The sequence below is a fragment of the Ciconia boyciana genome, chromosome 8, assembly GCF_034638445.1.
Source record: "Ciconia boyciana chromosome 8, ASM3463844v1, whole genome shotgun sequence".
NCBI lineage: Eukaryota > Metazoa > Chordata > Aves > Ciconiiformes > Ciconiidae > Ciconia > Ciconia boyciana.
This window is the reverse complement of record NC_132941.1, coordinates 39,272,083-39,287,284: the sequence shown is the minus strand read 5'-3', so window position 1 is coordinate 39,287,284 and position 15,202 is coordinate 39,272,083. Positions and strand designations below refer to the sequence as shown.

The following is a 15,202-nucleotide window of genomic DNA, read 5'->3' as shown; positions in this document are numbered from 1 at the left end:
TACAGTGTAGTAATAGTTAGCTCAAACTTGAATGTGAGAGTCATTGATTTTTTTAAATTATTATTATTATTATTTTATTTTTAGACTTTTTTACTGTTTCATGTGGGTAAACTTCACTCCTGTACTGAAGGACCAGTATGAGACCTACCTACCTCCTTAATCCTGTATAACTTCTAATTTAAGTCCTCTTACAGAATTTATGGGGGACTTAAGGAGAGCCAGTAGTCTTTGGGCTGGCCCTTCTGCATAGAAGTGAAATGTCATGCTTTCTACCTTGCAGGGAGTAATGTTACTTCTTTGTGTTGTTGTTTTCCAATCTCACATAATGTCTGTAATAACGTATACTACTCAAGGTGGCTAATTTTTTACTTTTAAATGAATTTAAGGTCTTTGGCAAATGCAGTTATGTAAGTACAAATTATTGTCATTATACACCTTCCTTTGCTTTGATCAAGTTCCTGCTTAACACTTCATTGCATTAAGTGGTGGACCTTTACATGTGGACCAAATTGAATCTTGGTTGAAATGGGTACAGCTTCCATCAGTCCCAGTGGGAATTGCACCCCAGTTCAGTTTAAGGTGGATCTGACCCATGCAAGCCCTAGGGGGCTTCTCATTTCTTGCATAGCTTGTAGTAAAGCTTACTTTGTCAACAAAAACACCTGAAAATAGATAGCCGTTAGTTGCATTTTGGTAAGTTGTCATGAGCATTCGTTGGGTTTTTACTGTCTTCTCTCTTGCTCCAGATTTTGGTCTTCTGTATTAATTGCTGGCTGTCTTGCAGTTAGTGACCAACGGGTAGTAATGTCTGTATAGGGCAGTCAAGATTGATGAAAAATATGAAGATAAAATTACTTTTATCACAAATTACTTAGTGCCAGAGGTTTTGAGAAAATTAAACAGTAGATCAAATTAAGTAGTAATTTAGTATTACAGTAGGTGCTTTATTTATTATCATTACTGTTTTATGTTCAGGCAATCGCCATAAATACCTTTTATTGGTTAGACTTGCTTTACAAGGGTGCTTATTTTTAGTGTTTGTTTTGTCCCTTTTTTCCCAATTTAAACTTTACTAAGAGCTGAACTTTCAACATTGGTAGGAGCTCTTGGAAAAGAATGGCAATTCTGTGTCTGAATTTGTACTGGGTGGTTAGGATTGGCTCTTACATTGTTTGTTAAGAATCAGGAGTGATCTGGCTATAACATACCAGGAGAAACGGTGTCAGAGTTTCTGCAAAGGTTGCCTCCTTTTCAATTTTGCCATCATAGGTGGTTTTGAGCGACAGTGATAATCACTTTGAAAATGCCTGGATGAGAGAAATGGTTAAAGTGAAAGGTCAGGTGCAGCATATACACACTTTTATGAAAACAAGCACACTGTGCATGTTCTATACATCAGTTGGAAGTCGGGGATCACTTCATTACTGCATGTGGCTTTGGCATACAGGAACAATCTTTGCAAAAGAATTCAAAACTCTTTAGGTGAAAGATAAGATTGTTTCAAAGCCTTTTCATCTTTCTGTTTGTGAAGTTGTGAAATAAATATAATTAGGGACTGAACAGATGGTAAATCCTAATATAAGAGAATATACCCAGTAAAGCAACCTGTATTACTCCTGATTCTGCAAGAGCAGCCTTTTTATTCTGTCTTCCTTTCTGTCAAGAAATGTTTAAAATCCACCATCAGGGGAAAGTAAGGGAAAAGTTCAGAATCCAAAAATGTTTCTGCAGAAGTGCTATTTCTTAAAAAAAAAAAAAAAAAAAACAAAAAAACCAAAAACACCAAAAACTTCAAGATTTGTTCAGAACAGTATTAAGTAAGGCCCCTGATGCTCTAAGCAGTGTAGAGACAAAACTAATTGCTCGAAAGTACTGTCCCAAGACTTGTTTACCCATCTTGTCCTCTAAGTGAAACCACTGATACTAGTTTTAACACATATATTTATTATGGGGAGGGAGGTGGAAGAAAATCTTGGAAGAACATTTAAGCTAAAAGCAAATTATTAGTACTCCCTAGTTGAAAACTGATAATGCGTAACCATTAGCTGTTAATAATTAAACCTGCAATATTTTTGTGGGAAAAATCTGCATTTCATTTTAGGTGAGATAAGTTTATAGTCAGTTCTTGTGGTAACAGAGACTGAGAGACATGATCTCTGAAAACAATAATGGGCAGCTTAACTTCTCTTCAAATATATTCTTCACATGCTTGGTAAAAGGTATAGGATAAGGATCATCTCTTACAGTGTGTACAGCACCTTGCAGATATGAAAATAGGGCTTCTGTATTGATTAGAGAGTCAAAGTGGGTGCTGTAGCAATAAGAATAATATGTAGCAACACAACTACTATACTTTTGTGATTTTTTTTCTGATAAGTACATGTAAGTGTTATGGTACTCTGCATTTTTTCCTCTAAGCATTGTATATACTAGATAAAAAGTTTTAGGGGTTTGGTTTGTGATTTATTTTTTTTATTAAAAAGTGTCAGCTGATATTTTTAAAAATCCTGATAAAGACTCGGCAAATATTATTTAAGGTATGTCTGCTGACTGAGGCAAAAATATGACCTTCTCAGGCTTTGCCCTGTCTATGCTGGTTTTTAAAATACAATAACTAATACCTTTGAAAAGACAGCTATCATTCTCGTGTTTGGGCCATATCGAACATCCAATTCCTGAAAATGTCCAATTGATTGCAATTTACTGTTTAGCGATAATCACAATAGTATCACGCTTTTTACATGAGGGCTGCTCTCAAAAGCAGATGATTTGTGCTGAGTCTAGGTGATTTTCCTTTTCCAGTGTGTTGGGAAGGTTCCCTCTGTCACTTGTTCTCAATGAAACCAACTCATTTCTGATGGCACTGGAGTTAAAAATCATTCAGCTGTGGCAACACCCCTAGTTTTTACCAATTTTGACTGTCAGCATGATAACTGCGTGGTGACACTGAAAGCTATACTTTGCCTAGCTCTTTGATGCAGAACTCATTAAAATCATCAGGAGTCTTTTAACTGGATTGAGTACCTTTGGAGAGGGAACGTCAGAACTAAGGCAGTGCTTTCAGCTGCTGCAGCGTCAGGTCCGCGTGTGAGGTTTAGCAGTCCTTTCCACTCACAGAAGGGCTGCGGGAGGGACAGCCCGTGGTTCCCACAGGGCCAGCTCAGTGCGAGTAGCTGCTTGCTGGGTACCCACGCCGTTAGCATCACTCTCCAGCCTGCCTGCCAGGAGGTGACATAGCTTCTGAGCAGGGAGGGAGCGTTACAGTCTGGCGACGTTTTCAGTTTTCAGGGGAGTGAAAAAAAAAAATACTGGCATAAATTATGGCAAATACCTTGTGTTTTTTAAAGATTTTTGTTCTTTGTGGATAATTTGGCAACGGGAACACAGATGTGTATTTTGTCTAAAACCTGATGTTTTTCTTGATGCCTTTTCTTTACACGTATCTGTCAGTCATTCACGTAGATGAAAATGTGACCCTCCACAGGATTTCCCTGTCAGTAGATTACAAAAGGAGTGACTTCCTGGTGTACGATTTTGTCATTTTTTTTATTCCTGCTATTCCCATACACTTGGGTTCTCAAGTCTAGTATTGCAGTGGGAAGAAAAGGAAATAGTCATTCCTATTTGCAGTGATGGAGGGCTTTTCTAATGGTTTCCCTAAAATAAAATGGGTTAGAAATTCTTGCTAAAAAATTCCTGACGCTTTTCGCTAGAGATGACAACAAAGCCTGCTCAAGAGACAGAGCACATCCACAACCTGTGCAGATGGGTCGGTGACATTAATTAGGTACTGTCAGTGCCTTTAGCAGGACTCAGTGGTTTCTTCCCGTGGAAGGGCTGTTCCAGGAATGAGGAATAGCACACCAGCCGGGTCATCTTCCTGAATGTCCTCATCTCCACCAAGCTGAGAATGCGGGGAAGGTTTATGCTCTCCGTTCCCACTTACCACGTCAGGGGAGATGCGATGTGACGGTTTGTTTGCCCGTGTCACTGTGTCAGCAAGAGCATTTCCAAACAACTGTGACAGGCAGAGTGTCGGAGACGGCTCGGGGGGACGTTTCTCAGACCTGCCCTGTATGTGCCACGAAGCGCAGCCGTCCCTCACCGGCCAAGTCATGTGCCCGGGCTCCCCCTGCCCTGCCCGGGCTCCCCCTGCCCTGCCCTGCCCTGCCCTGCCCGGCCGCTGCCGTCCCCGCCCGGCCCGCTCCGGGCGCGGCCGCACGGCGGGGGGGCTGCTCGGCGGCTGACCCCGGCAGCCGGCTCCCGTCCCGTCCCTGTCCCGTCCCGGCGGTTTCAGCCCGGTCGCGCCTCCGGCGCTGCGGGAGCCGCTGCCGCCCTCGCCCCGGCCGCTGCCCGCGGCGGGCTGCTGGTCGGCGGCGCAGCTCGGCAGGGCTCGCCCCCGGCGCCCCTTGCTCCCCGCTCCTCGGCCAGCCCCGGAGCCCCCAGCCCGGCTCGCTTCCAGTAAGTTGCGGTGGTGCTGTGCTGCCCCCCTCCCCGCCCTCCCTCCCCGCCGCGCCTCTTGAAGAAAGCGGTTTTTTCTGTTGTCGGGGAGCGTAAATCAGCTTCATCTAAAATCTCGGAAGTGCAAGTCCATCAAATCTTCCTCCTAGCCGCCTGCTACACCTTGCGTGAGTCAGACTGCGGAGCTCCCGGTGCCCTTCTCTCGCTGTGCGGGGCTGCTCGTGTTTCCCCCTGTCTCAGAGGCAAAAGCAGAAGTGGAATCTGCTCACGCTTTCAGCGGTTCCTTCCCCGGTTGTTGTAGCAGTCGCTGACCTCCAGGCACTATGAATAAACAGCAAAGCTGGGAACAAAAGGAGTCTTCTGGCTGCCATTATCTCACATTAACATAGCAGACGCGCTGCGGTGTGAACAATGCGAGTCTCATTCGCCGATAATCAGCGAGTACCCAGGCATTTGGATTACCAAGGCAACAGGCAATGGTAGAATACTGGGTGGGTGTGTTTTTTATTGTAAAGGAGCAGTCGGATATGGAAACCCAGGTATATTGATAAAGCAGAGCAGAAGGAATGCCTGGTGGCAGGGGGGGGACTGAGGGCTCGGGGTTGCATTCCGACACACGTGAGATAAATAAGACATGGATGAAGCAGGTCTGTGCTGTGAGATGCAATAAAGATTAAACTGCATTTGTCAAGCTTTTCTGAAAACGATCATAAGATAATTTCAGCATTTTGAAAAAGGTAACAGGTGGCATGTGAATAACAGGGCTGTTACCGGCGGATTTTGTAACTGTAATCTGGGCTGTAGTAATGCGTTGCATGGTCTACTTGTGTGACAATAGAACTGGGTGTGATGCTTTAATCTTTTTTCCTTTGATCAGATGGATGCTGGAGTCCCATAATGTCAGACGATGGTACCCCCTTCAGCTTCTTCCGAGGCAGGAGCGGGTCTCAGTAGCATTTTTGTTTCTTACCTGCATAGCTGTGATCATTTGTTCCACAGGCAGAAATAAGTTGTGTTATCTCTGTGTCTTTGCGCACGCGTGCGCACACACATGTGCATGGACATATGTGAAATCTATAACGTAGCAGGACTGTGTGTGTGTGCAGGGGGGTGTGGGCGTTTGCAGGTTCAGAAACTTCTGAATTAATCTAGTTATTTGGCCTGATATATTTTTCTGTTTTCAGGGGTTAGATTCAGATGCACTAACTCTTGTTGAGCAGTGTGGTACTTTGCAGGCATGGCTCTCTAACTGATGAGACTGTGTGTAGAGTAAGGCGCCAGGAAGCAGCAGCAAGCATGTCACAGCCTGACCTGTAGCAACCCAATGTGAAATGGAAGGCAGTGTTCCCACCTCATGCAGTCATAAGTCATCCAGGCCTCACAGGCCTTGTCAGGACTATAAAGAAAAAGTTAAAGGGCTTTCAGCCTCCAGAGGTACTTCGCGTCACCTGCCGAACCACTGGCTCAATTTTGCCGTCTCAGTCTCCACGCAAGTGGCTTTATTGTGTGTATGCGTGTGGCTGCATGAATGGTTATTGTAAATGTGTGTTGATATTTAAAAGAGCAGAGGCGGGGGGGTGATAGCCACCTGCGAGCTGCAGGTGCCATCCAAACCACCGAGCTGATAAATGGCTTGCTGCTTTCACCTTTTGACTGGTTCACCTGCATCTGCTCACCTAGAACGGGTTCAGAATGCTTCTGTGTTTTCAAACCATTTGCCAGAAAACAGCCTTCCTTCTTTTTACGGTGAATTTGAAAATTGTAACCGCTTTCACTCTTTCTCTTCAGTTTACATTGCTCATAGCCCGGTACAGGCAACATCCAGTACTGAAACAACACTTGAGCTAATTCTTTCTTGATAGGGAAGGACTAGGTATGGATCCTCTGTGCACTTGGAGTTGGGAGAATCAAGGCCTTCCAAAGGGTTAGGGGGCATACTCATCTAGCTGGAAAGAGTGGAGGGAAACAACAGACTTGAGAAATGGTGGGGTGATAATTTTTGGAGTGGTATATTTTCCCTGTAAGATCTGAATGTTTGGAGTCACGCTATTAAGAAGCAGAGGGAAATAAAGTCTTGCAAAATACTTCCTAATTTACTTTTTTCACTTTTGCATTACATAAATGCACCCCGTGATTTGGATGGGACTCTCTCTTCTGTATTTGTTTAGTGAAATACACGATGGAGCCTTAACTTATGCCAATAACATTTAAAATTCTTCAAATAATGATACTAAATAGAATAATGTATTTGAGGAAGGCATGCATCACATAGGCAGCATCAATCAAAAGTAAATCACTGCTAGCCATCCAGAGTCAGTATTGGTATACACACATACTACACCACCCTCTTTTTTTTCCCTCATCTTCAATGTAAACACCTTAGGATACCTGTACACAGCATTGGCTTTTAGTTTGATTTATGTCAGTGTGTGATGTACAGAGGTAGTTATTCTTTGTTTTCTTTACAATATGTCTTTGTATTTCCTTGCTGACCGTAAGTGGTCTTCGTGTCTTTCCTACACGGGTGTCTCCTTGCTCTGCCATACTCGTCCATGTGAACAGAGAACGAATTGTGTAGAATGGTTTCTACGGTCTGCAGGAAATACAGCACAAAAGGTCAAGGAATAATTTGGTTAAATTTTGTGTTGTAAAAATTTTTTAACAGTAATGCATTTTAATATCTGTTAACTAGACTAAAAACTAATTTTAAGTGTTTAAGTTGAAACACTTTGGCCAAGCACTTTAGCCATATGAAGATGGTGCATGTATCTCAGCTGGTGAGGCATTGGTTTTGTTCCCCTGAAAAAAAATCTCAATGAAAAATGAGAAGTCGGTTGTTTCCTTCTAAATGTCTCCAGGGTTTTTAAAACAAAAACAAAAGCAGATCTCTCAAATGTTTTTGTCAGTAAGAGGAAACAGATGATGTCTTTCAGGTGTCGCCTTGTGGTGGTTTTTTGGGTGTTTTTTTTTTGTTTGTTTTTTTTCCCCTCAAATTAGTAGTCAGGGCCAAGGATATTTTCAGTGGAAATTTGTCCAGAAATAAATAAAATTGAAAAATCTATTTGATCTGTTATTTATGAATAGATTGTCGGGGATTCCTACGTTATCGAATTGGGAAAAAATTAGCTGAAGTTCTTCCTGGAGCATTTTAGTGTTGCAGGACACTGCTAATAGTGTTCCATCTGTTCTTGTGGTATTATTTTTGAAGAAGTTGTTAGGTTTTGTTTATACTGATATGAAAATTATAAAAATGTGGTGAAATTCATGCCTGTTCCATAACATGAGCACACCAAAAAGGCAGTTCAAATTCAGTATTTGCACTGCACCATGCAAAACAGTCTTTTTCTTAAGAGTATGCTTAAAATAAGTTTATGGCAGTGCCCTAATCAAGAAGAATTGCTAACTGAATCCCTATTCATAATTAAAGCTACGTGAGTGGTGTTCATTTGAGAAACCCAAGTAAAACAAAAACTAAACCTGAATGAAAGAAGCTAAGCTGCCTAACTTGTGAGACAATATGGGCATGAAACACATGTATTGGTGCTACAGTCACCTAGGGCTTTATTTCCTGTTCTGATTGTGAGATTTGTCGTATTTTTCCACTGCAGACAGATGAGGTTTTAGGGGGAAAAGAGGGGTGAGGCAGGAGCAAGGAGCCTTGCTTGGAGATTGTTATGTTTTAGTTTGTATTAAAGTAGTGTCACCTAGAGGCTCCAACCAAGAATACAGCCAAGGGGTGCTGGGCACCCTGAGCACACATGCGCCCAGAGGCACTTGTTAGGGGCAGAGCAAGGTGCAGACACAGAGAGGTGCCAGTGGGCAAGAACAGATCAGGAGCCCCGGTTTTGGGCTGTATTTGGACCGTTGTGATTTTTGGCCATGTATAACTGCAAAGGAGTGTTTGGCCTGGGTAGATCTCTGACACCTCGTTCCTTGTTGTCAGATGCTCTCCTCTCTAGGTGTGCATGGGTGGCAAAAGAAGACATGGGAGAAATGACAGTCAGTGTTACACTGGCAATTACCTGCCCATTGTGGCATCAGCTAAAGAAGTTATGATAGAGTCTGTAGATTTAAAGGGCTGTGTGGACTCTGTGTGTGTCAGCTACCAGTCAGGTGGGATGACTGTGCTTCAGCAACATTAAAGACCCCTGCAAAACTGTAAAGCTGGCTTCAGGGTAAGCAACAGAAACGAGTCACTGAAAGTCCAGTTGTGGGAAACTTGATTGCAGTGCTTGGAGTGAAAAGGTTTTTTAGAAAGCCAGCATCTGGTGCTTTTCTGCAGTAGCTGATTGATTTTCAGTGTTTAAAACAAAGATAGATGCTTTATAAAGGTAGTGTTTTAGACACCTGGCCTTCTCAACAAGTGGTGTGGAAAATCACCGGGAAGGTATAATTCCAGTTTTTACCCTCCTCCACTACATGTAAAGTACCGATGCTCTAGGGATGCATACTTCGCTAGACTATCTGAATCTCTCCTTCCTCAATCAATGAAGACACGTAAACAGAGAATCAGGTACACATACAATTGCTTTAATGACAACATGAACATATTTAAAATACAGCATTTTCAAATAATGCCACAAATCACATATAAATTATAGTAATTCACTAGTATTAATTTACGGAGCTCACTTTTTATTAAGCAACTTTTATTAGAATTAACTAACAGTCTGTGTCTGACATGAAATCTGTAACTATTCCAAAGAGGCTGGATGTCTCTCTGGTTCTGTTTTCCTAGTACTGAGATTAAGAGAAGCTGTTTAGACCTAAGTACTGATGTAGTTCTCCAACATGAGTGTTGTATTACCGATGGTTTCAGTACATTTGCCAGCAGCTAAGAAATCCTTCCTCCTTATTGCTTGATTGCAGTTTCACTACATCATAGTTTGAGAAGTAATTTCCCTCCATCTCTTCCTCTTTGTTCTATGGCTTCCTCTGCTGTTTGGCCTTTAATGCTGACCAGTAGTATGTATAGGTTCATTAACACTATTATAAATTTAGTCAATACTCTTTTAGTGGACTCCAGCTGAGCCCAAACTGACTCACTGCCCTCCAGGGTGTAGTGAGAGACTTAATTACCCTTGTACCGTTCAACAGGAACAATGTCGTGGGCAGCATTTCACTGTGGCTGGAGAGGTTGAAGCTTCTTTCTCTATTGGCTGCCATTTTCAAGTTTAAAGAAAGGGATTTCAGAATAATTCACAGCTCTGTATAATAACAGCGGAAAGCCACTGCTGTTTTGCAAATGAGAATTGGATTGGTCACGTTTCATCATGGCACTTACATGGATTTTCCTTTGATGGTGGGAGTATTCCTTTGGGTTGTCTAAGGATAGAAACGCAAGTTGAAAGAGTGAGGTGAAGGGCCAAGTAATCCTTTAGTAGAGTGGCATGTGTTTCAGCATCTCCTACTGCTTGAAACCAAAGAAGCCTTCACACGGTGGAGGAAGGGTGGGTATTGTATCCAGTATGGCAAAAGTCATACTCAAACATGTGTGTAATTGGTGAAGGGCCAGAGTATCATGCTGGGGAGTGCAAACCATGAGAATGCCATGTGCTTCTCATTGGGGTAACTAAGGTGAAGTTTGAGTGAAGTGAGGTCTAGTGCAGTAAGTGTATATTAGGGTGTATAAGTTGGTGTTCTGCAAAGCACATCCATCACTGTTAGTGTCGTCATAATTTCTGATATTAATGTTATCTGTGATTTAAAGCTAAGTCCTGTGTTGGATAATGTGGTAGTCGCGTGATTCAATGTGCACGATGAATATTTCTCAACAAATCTGTACCTGGTCTTTTTTTCTGGCTTTCATGTGTTATGGTGGGTCCTGTGCTAGGGGCTTTTGTCGTACGTCGACAATATGGTTTCTTGAGGTGTCGCCCATTTTAACTGTAATACAGTAAAAATTGAGTGATTTACCCTTCTTTGTAATTAGATGAAGTGATTGTATAGTCTTTGAGAACCCAGTGCAGCCTTCCACTAAACAAATGCTCTGACTCTACCATTGCAAAGTATGGATAAATAATATATGAAATCTCTTCTGTGTACTGTAAAGGAGAGGAACAAGTAAGAGAAACATGCTTTGGAGGCAAAGAAAGCGAAGAAGTGGTTATAACTTCTTAACAGCAGGCTGAGGCATCACTAGCTCAAAGTTTGAGTATGTGTACAAACCGTACGGCATTAGAAGAACCTTCAGTGACTCTGTGGTTTGATCCCTTCCTGTCATTACCCTTCTTATTTACTCAAACACTTGCAAAATATTTGCCTTGTCCCTCAGGTTTTATTACCTGTCCACAGCACGTCAATGGGGAATAGAGAGGAATGGCTGCACTGAGTCCTTTAACTGCTTATGTCATGGAGAGAGCTTCTTTGTAGTCGTTGAAGTATACAAACACTCATATGTGCCATAAATACCCAAACAAATCACAAAGCAGACATCATCAAAAACAGTCAGAGGAGGAAGTAAAGTAGGAGGCATCATTCAGAGCAGGAAAAAAGAAGGCGGCTTCATAGCAGTCACAAATTCTGCATTAGTCATCATTTGTCTTCATGCTGGTGGAGGAGACTTGCTGAAGCATTGTGTCACTTGCAAATATTAGTCACTGAAGCCATTGTCTGAGCTGCTGAATGAGAGGGGGAAGATTTTCAGCCTTCCAAGAGAAAATATTAAAAAAACCCAAAAAAACAAACAAACAAAAAAAACCCAAACAAACAAAAAATGGGCTAGGAGGACTTACTGATTGCAAGGTGTTATATATGCCCTTAGTCACACATTGTTTTATATGGATGCTGTCAATGTAAACTTTACATGTCAAGCATCTTATAGAGAATTACTATTTTCCATTAATTTTCCCTAATTATTTGTTAGGGGAAATTATTCTTTTCCCTAATTTAATTCATTTTAATTTTTTTGTGATTTTATTTCTTAATTCAGTTTGGGTATTTTGAAACAAATAGGTCAGTTCAAATTCACAGTTATGTTCTAATACAATGCTGTTGTGCTGGCACAGCATTATGGAATTTGTTTGAAATTTTCTAGTTGTTTGTAAAATGTATTCCCTGTTTCATTTTACCTTACACAGTTGCTGTTGCTGTTATTAGATTATTGGTTACTTGGGACATAGGCAGTTTTTATCACGTGCATGTGCACTTCTTTGTGCAATGCAATTCCTATTCTTAAATGATTTACACTAGGTGTTATGAACAGGCTAAAGAATGAACACATAGGTAGTCCTTGATTTTGGCTCACAGCGCAAAAGGAAGGAGAAGTGGTCCAAGCCTGAAGTGCTGTCTGGGGGCATGGGAGAGTCAGCTCCCTGGTCGGCCACAGAGCCCTTTTTAGGACTTTGACAGGTTCGTTGTCTCGCCATGTCTTGTATAAGTTAAGTGCGTGGCACTTTATTGTGCAGGCTTTGAAGCATGTGGATACAGCACTCGTAGAGCCTGTATGGATTCTTTAGGCAAGGTAGCCCTGTATAGAATTCCAGTGATAGCTGGTAGTCCAGGCAAAAATGCAGTTCTTGACATAAAATACAAGTCAATGGCATTTGAAAATGAGAGCAAAATGTGTGTTTATATTAAATGGTATATATATATCTCTAGATGAGGAAAGATCACCTGTGTGTATGTGTACATATATGCAAATAGAAATCTAATTTACAAGTTAATAGTATGAGAACGAGCAAATTTCAAGTGGGATATATTTTACAGTTATGGGATTAATAGTTACTTTCACTGGATTTAACATATTTCATTAATTACACTAGATGTGTACCTATCCTGTGTTCATTTTGAAACCACCAATGCTTTTGTATGGAAAGAGCTGTAAGAAATGTTTGCTTGTATCTGTGGACAAAGGTAGTGGAAAAACCCAATCCTCTCATCCACATATTTATCTGAAAGATGTGTTGTATATCTGCAGTTGATTTTCTAGAATGCTGATTAGCTAATACTGTTTTTGGCATGCAGCTTATCCATCGTGTGGGAGAACACTATCTGAATTTCAATTTACTTTTCAAAATTATGTTGAACTGCTTTTCCTTTAAAGGCTTTTCTGGCCATTTGGGGACCCAGTGCAGACAGTGGAGCTGCAGTCTGGTCTCAAAATCTAATTGAATTGATACAAGGCAGCTGAAGCAGTGATCGTTGAAGAGGTTGAGATGGATTGCAAAAAATAAGTGCTTCTGAGCAACTTGTTTAGTGTCCTTGTTTGAAACTCTGCCCCTGAGTTTATTTTTACTTTCATTGGTAACAGACCTTTATGGTAAAAGCCCTGTGCTTCAATATAGTTAAGGAATTCATTAGTTCTGTGTGGGTTTGATGTGATCACATTGCTATTAAAGAAACGTTATGCCTCTGAGAGTGTTAGGCTAATAATTGAAGGAGGAGTGGGGAGTTAAGGTAATGTTAAGTGTTAATCCCTTTGTCCCCGCCAGCAACTTGCCACTGTTTGAACTTCCAAAATCTCATACTCCTAAACATTTGTTTTTGCAGTGATGGGTCTTTCCCTTACGATTCTGTTCCCTGGCAGCAAAATACCAACCAGCCTCCAGGCTCTTTATCAGTGGTCACCACAGTATGGGGTGTGACTAACACCTCTCAAAGCCAGGTAAGCTTCGATTTTATGCTCCCTCCCCTGTAGATACAGGTCTTCACTAGTGTTTGCAAAATGGAAAGCTTTTTGGAAAATCCTCTTGGGATCGATAACAGTGTTTGTGTTCTCTTTGTTGTACATGCTGCATTTTTTTTCCAGTCATGTCCTCTTTGGTGGCATCGGAAAGGAGGCGTCTGAGAGCTTGAGTTAGTAACTCCTTTAGCTGCATGCAAATGTCAGGCTTGGGTTGAGCACGTACTTTGCATTGTATGGTTTCAACACTAAAAGCATGATTTTGGGGTAATCCCAAACCTCTTGGGAATTTCAGATTGAATTTGAAGAGTTGTTTTATTAAAAATAAAATTCCTAGCTAGATTCACCCAATGACAGTTATTATTGATTTTACCCAGGGTCATGTCGTACTTGTGGGCTGGTGAAATCCAGTGCCAAGTCTACCCCCAGGCTGAGCTATAGGCTGTGCCAGCTATAGGCTGTGCTCTTTCAACTTCTCCTGTTAATGCTGCCTTACTTTGCAAAAATATTTCAATATGCATTGGAGCAAAAGCATGAGCTCCTGGCTTCCACGAGAGCCATACTTACTGGATTTTCATTCAGTTCCCTCTGCTCTTACCTCTCTTTTTCTCCTGCAATGTATGTTGAATTATGCTATACAAAAAGAAGCAGCTTTAATGAAGGAGATGCCAATTATCTGTGATAGTGTGCTCTCCAAGGGCTGTGGCACAAATTAAGCTCTCAGACAGTCTAGCCTTTTCTTACACCATGGATGAAGTGCTCTAAACACATCACCATCTTTAATGAGTGCAAATGGTACATAAACCTAACTTGTCTTTTCTACCTTTTTCAAAACAAGTGACATTAGATCCCATACAAAATTTTCTGTGCATTTTTTTTTAAATTATTTTAATTGTGGTCAGAAAATTAAAAACAGAATTGTTATGGATTGAGCCATTTGAAAAAGAAATCATTCAGGGGCCAATTCATATGGATGGGGCCAATTCACATGGCAGTTATGTAAGCGCTGGTTGTGGCAAAATCTTTCTTCAAAAAATAAAGAGAGGAAATAGTTACAGGATCTATAACATCATTTATTATTGTTGATTTCTTTTTAACAACTTAAAAGGAGGTTGTAGAGGGGTGGGGGTCGGTCTCTTCTCCTATGTAACAAGTGATAGGACAAGAGGAGATGGCCTCAAGTTGCGCCAGGGGAGGTTTAGACTGGATATTAGGAAATTTTACTTCACCGAAAGGGTTATCAAGCATTGGAACAGGCTGCCCAGGGAAGCGGTTGAGTCGCCATCTCTGGAAGTATTTAGAAGATGTTTGGATGAGGTGCTTAGGGACATGGTATAGGGGTGGTCTTGGTAGTGTTAGGTTTACGGTTGGACTTGATGATCTTAAAGGTCTTTTCCGACCTATACGATTCTGTGATTCTGTGAAAAGAAAAGGTATCCCATCTGGGAGGTAAACACCTGAGTAAACAGTTAGGTCTATACATTGGTCAGAAAATGGAAATACAGTTTCTTGTGAAAATCTTTCACACTTAAAAAGGCAAAAGGAAAGGGGAAAAAAAAGATTCAGTTTTGTTCTATCATAAGAACACTGTAATGTAACTTGAACTCTTCATGATACTTCAGAGGAATGTGAAATAAAAGAAAAAAAGTGCTTTGGTAAAAAGAAGAAAATGCTTCTTCAGAATCACTGCAAGGGAAGGGTGAAACTCTGAAACATGAAGCTTAGTTGTAGCTGTTCAGAGCAGATTGAAATGAATGACAGGGTTTCCCAGAAGTCTTCATACTCCCCGAGGGAAAGGAATGAGCTGGGCTCACTGATTCACTTTCACAAATTCCCAAAGCTGATGACTTGGTCTTCTGCAAAAATCATGACCACTAAATTTCTTCTCAAGTAGGAGACAGATTTCCATGCAGGTGATCCATGAACAGCCATACTTACATCTCAATGGAAATCATAGCAATTTTGGTTGAATTGGAAAAAAAAAAAAACACCAAACAAACCAAAAACTTCAAACAAGCAAACCAAATCTTTTTAAAAACAGAACAGAGGACTCTTTTCTAAGAAGCAATAAAAACAACCAGCAGAGTTCTGTACACTTTAGAGAGAGTTAGATTGAAG

At 41.2% G+C, this 15,202-nt stretch overlaps 1 protein-coding gene across 13 annotated transcripts in view; it reads left to right on the top strand.

Annotated features, from left to right (window-relative positions):
• ZMIZ1 (zinc finger MIZ-type containing 1) overlaps nt 1-15,202 on the top strand; it is a 365,884-nt gene that overhangs the window by 314,667 nt on the left and 36,015 nt on the right. For all 13 annotated transcript variants that reach the window (XM_072869884.1, XM_072869891.1, XM_072869885.1 and 10 more), the window contains one exon: nt 12,952-13,066. In XM_072869884.1, the coding sequence (XP_072725985.1) occupies nt 12,952-13,066 (115 nt within the window). The remainder of the gene's footprint in view (nt 1-12,951; nt 13,067-15,202) is intronic.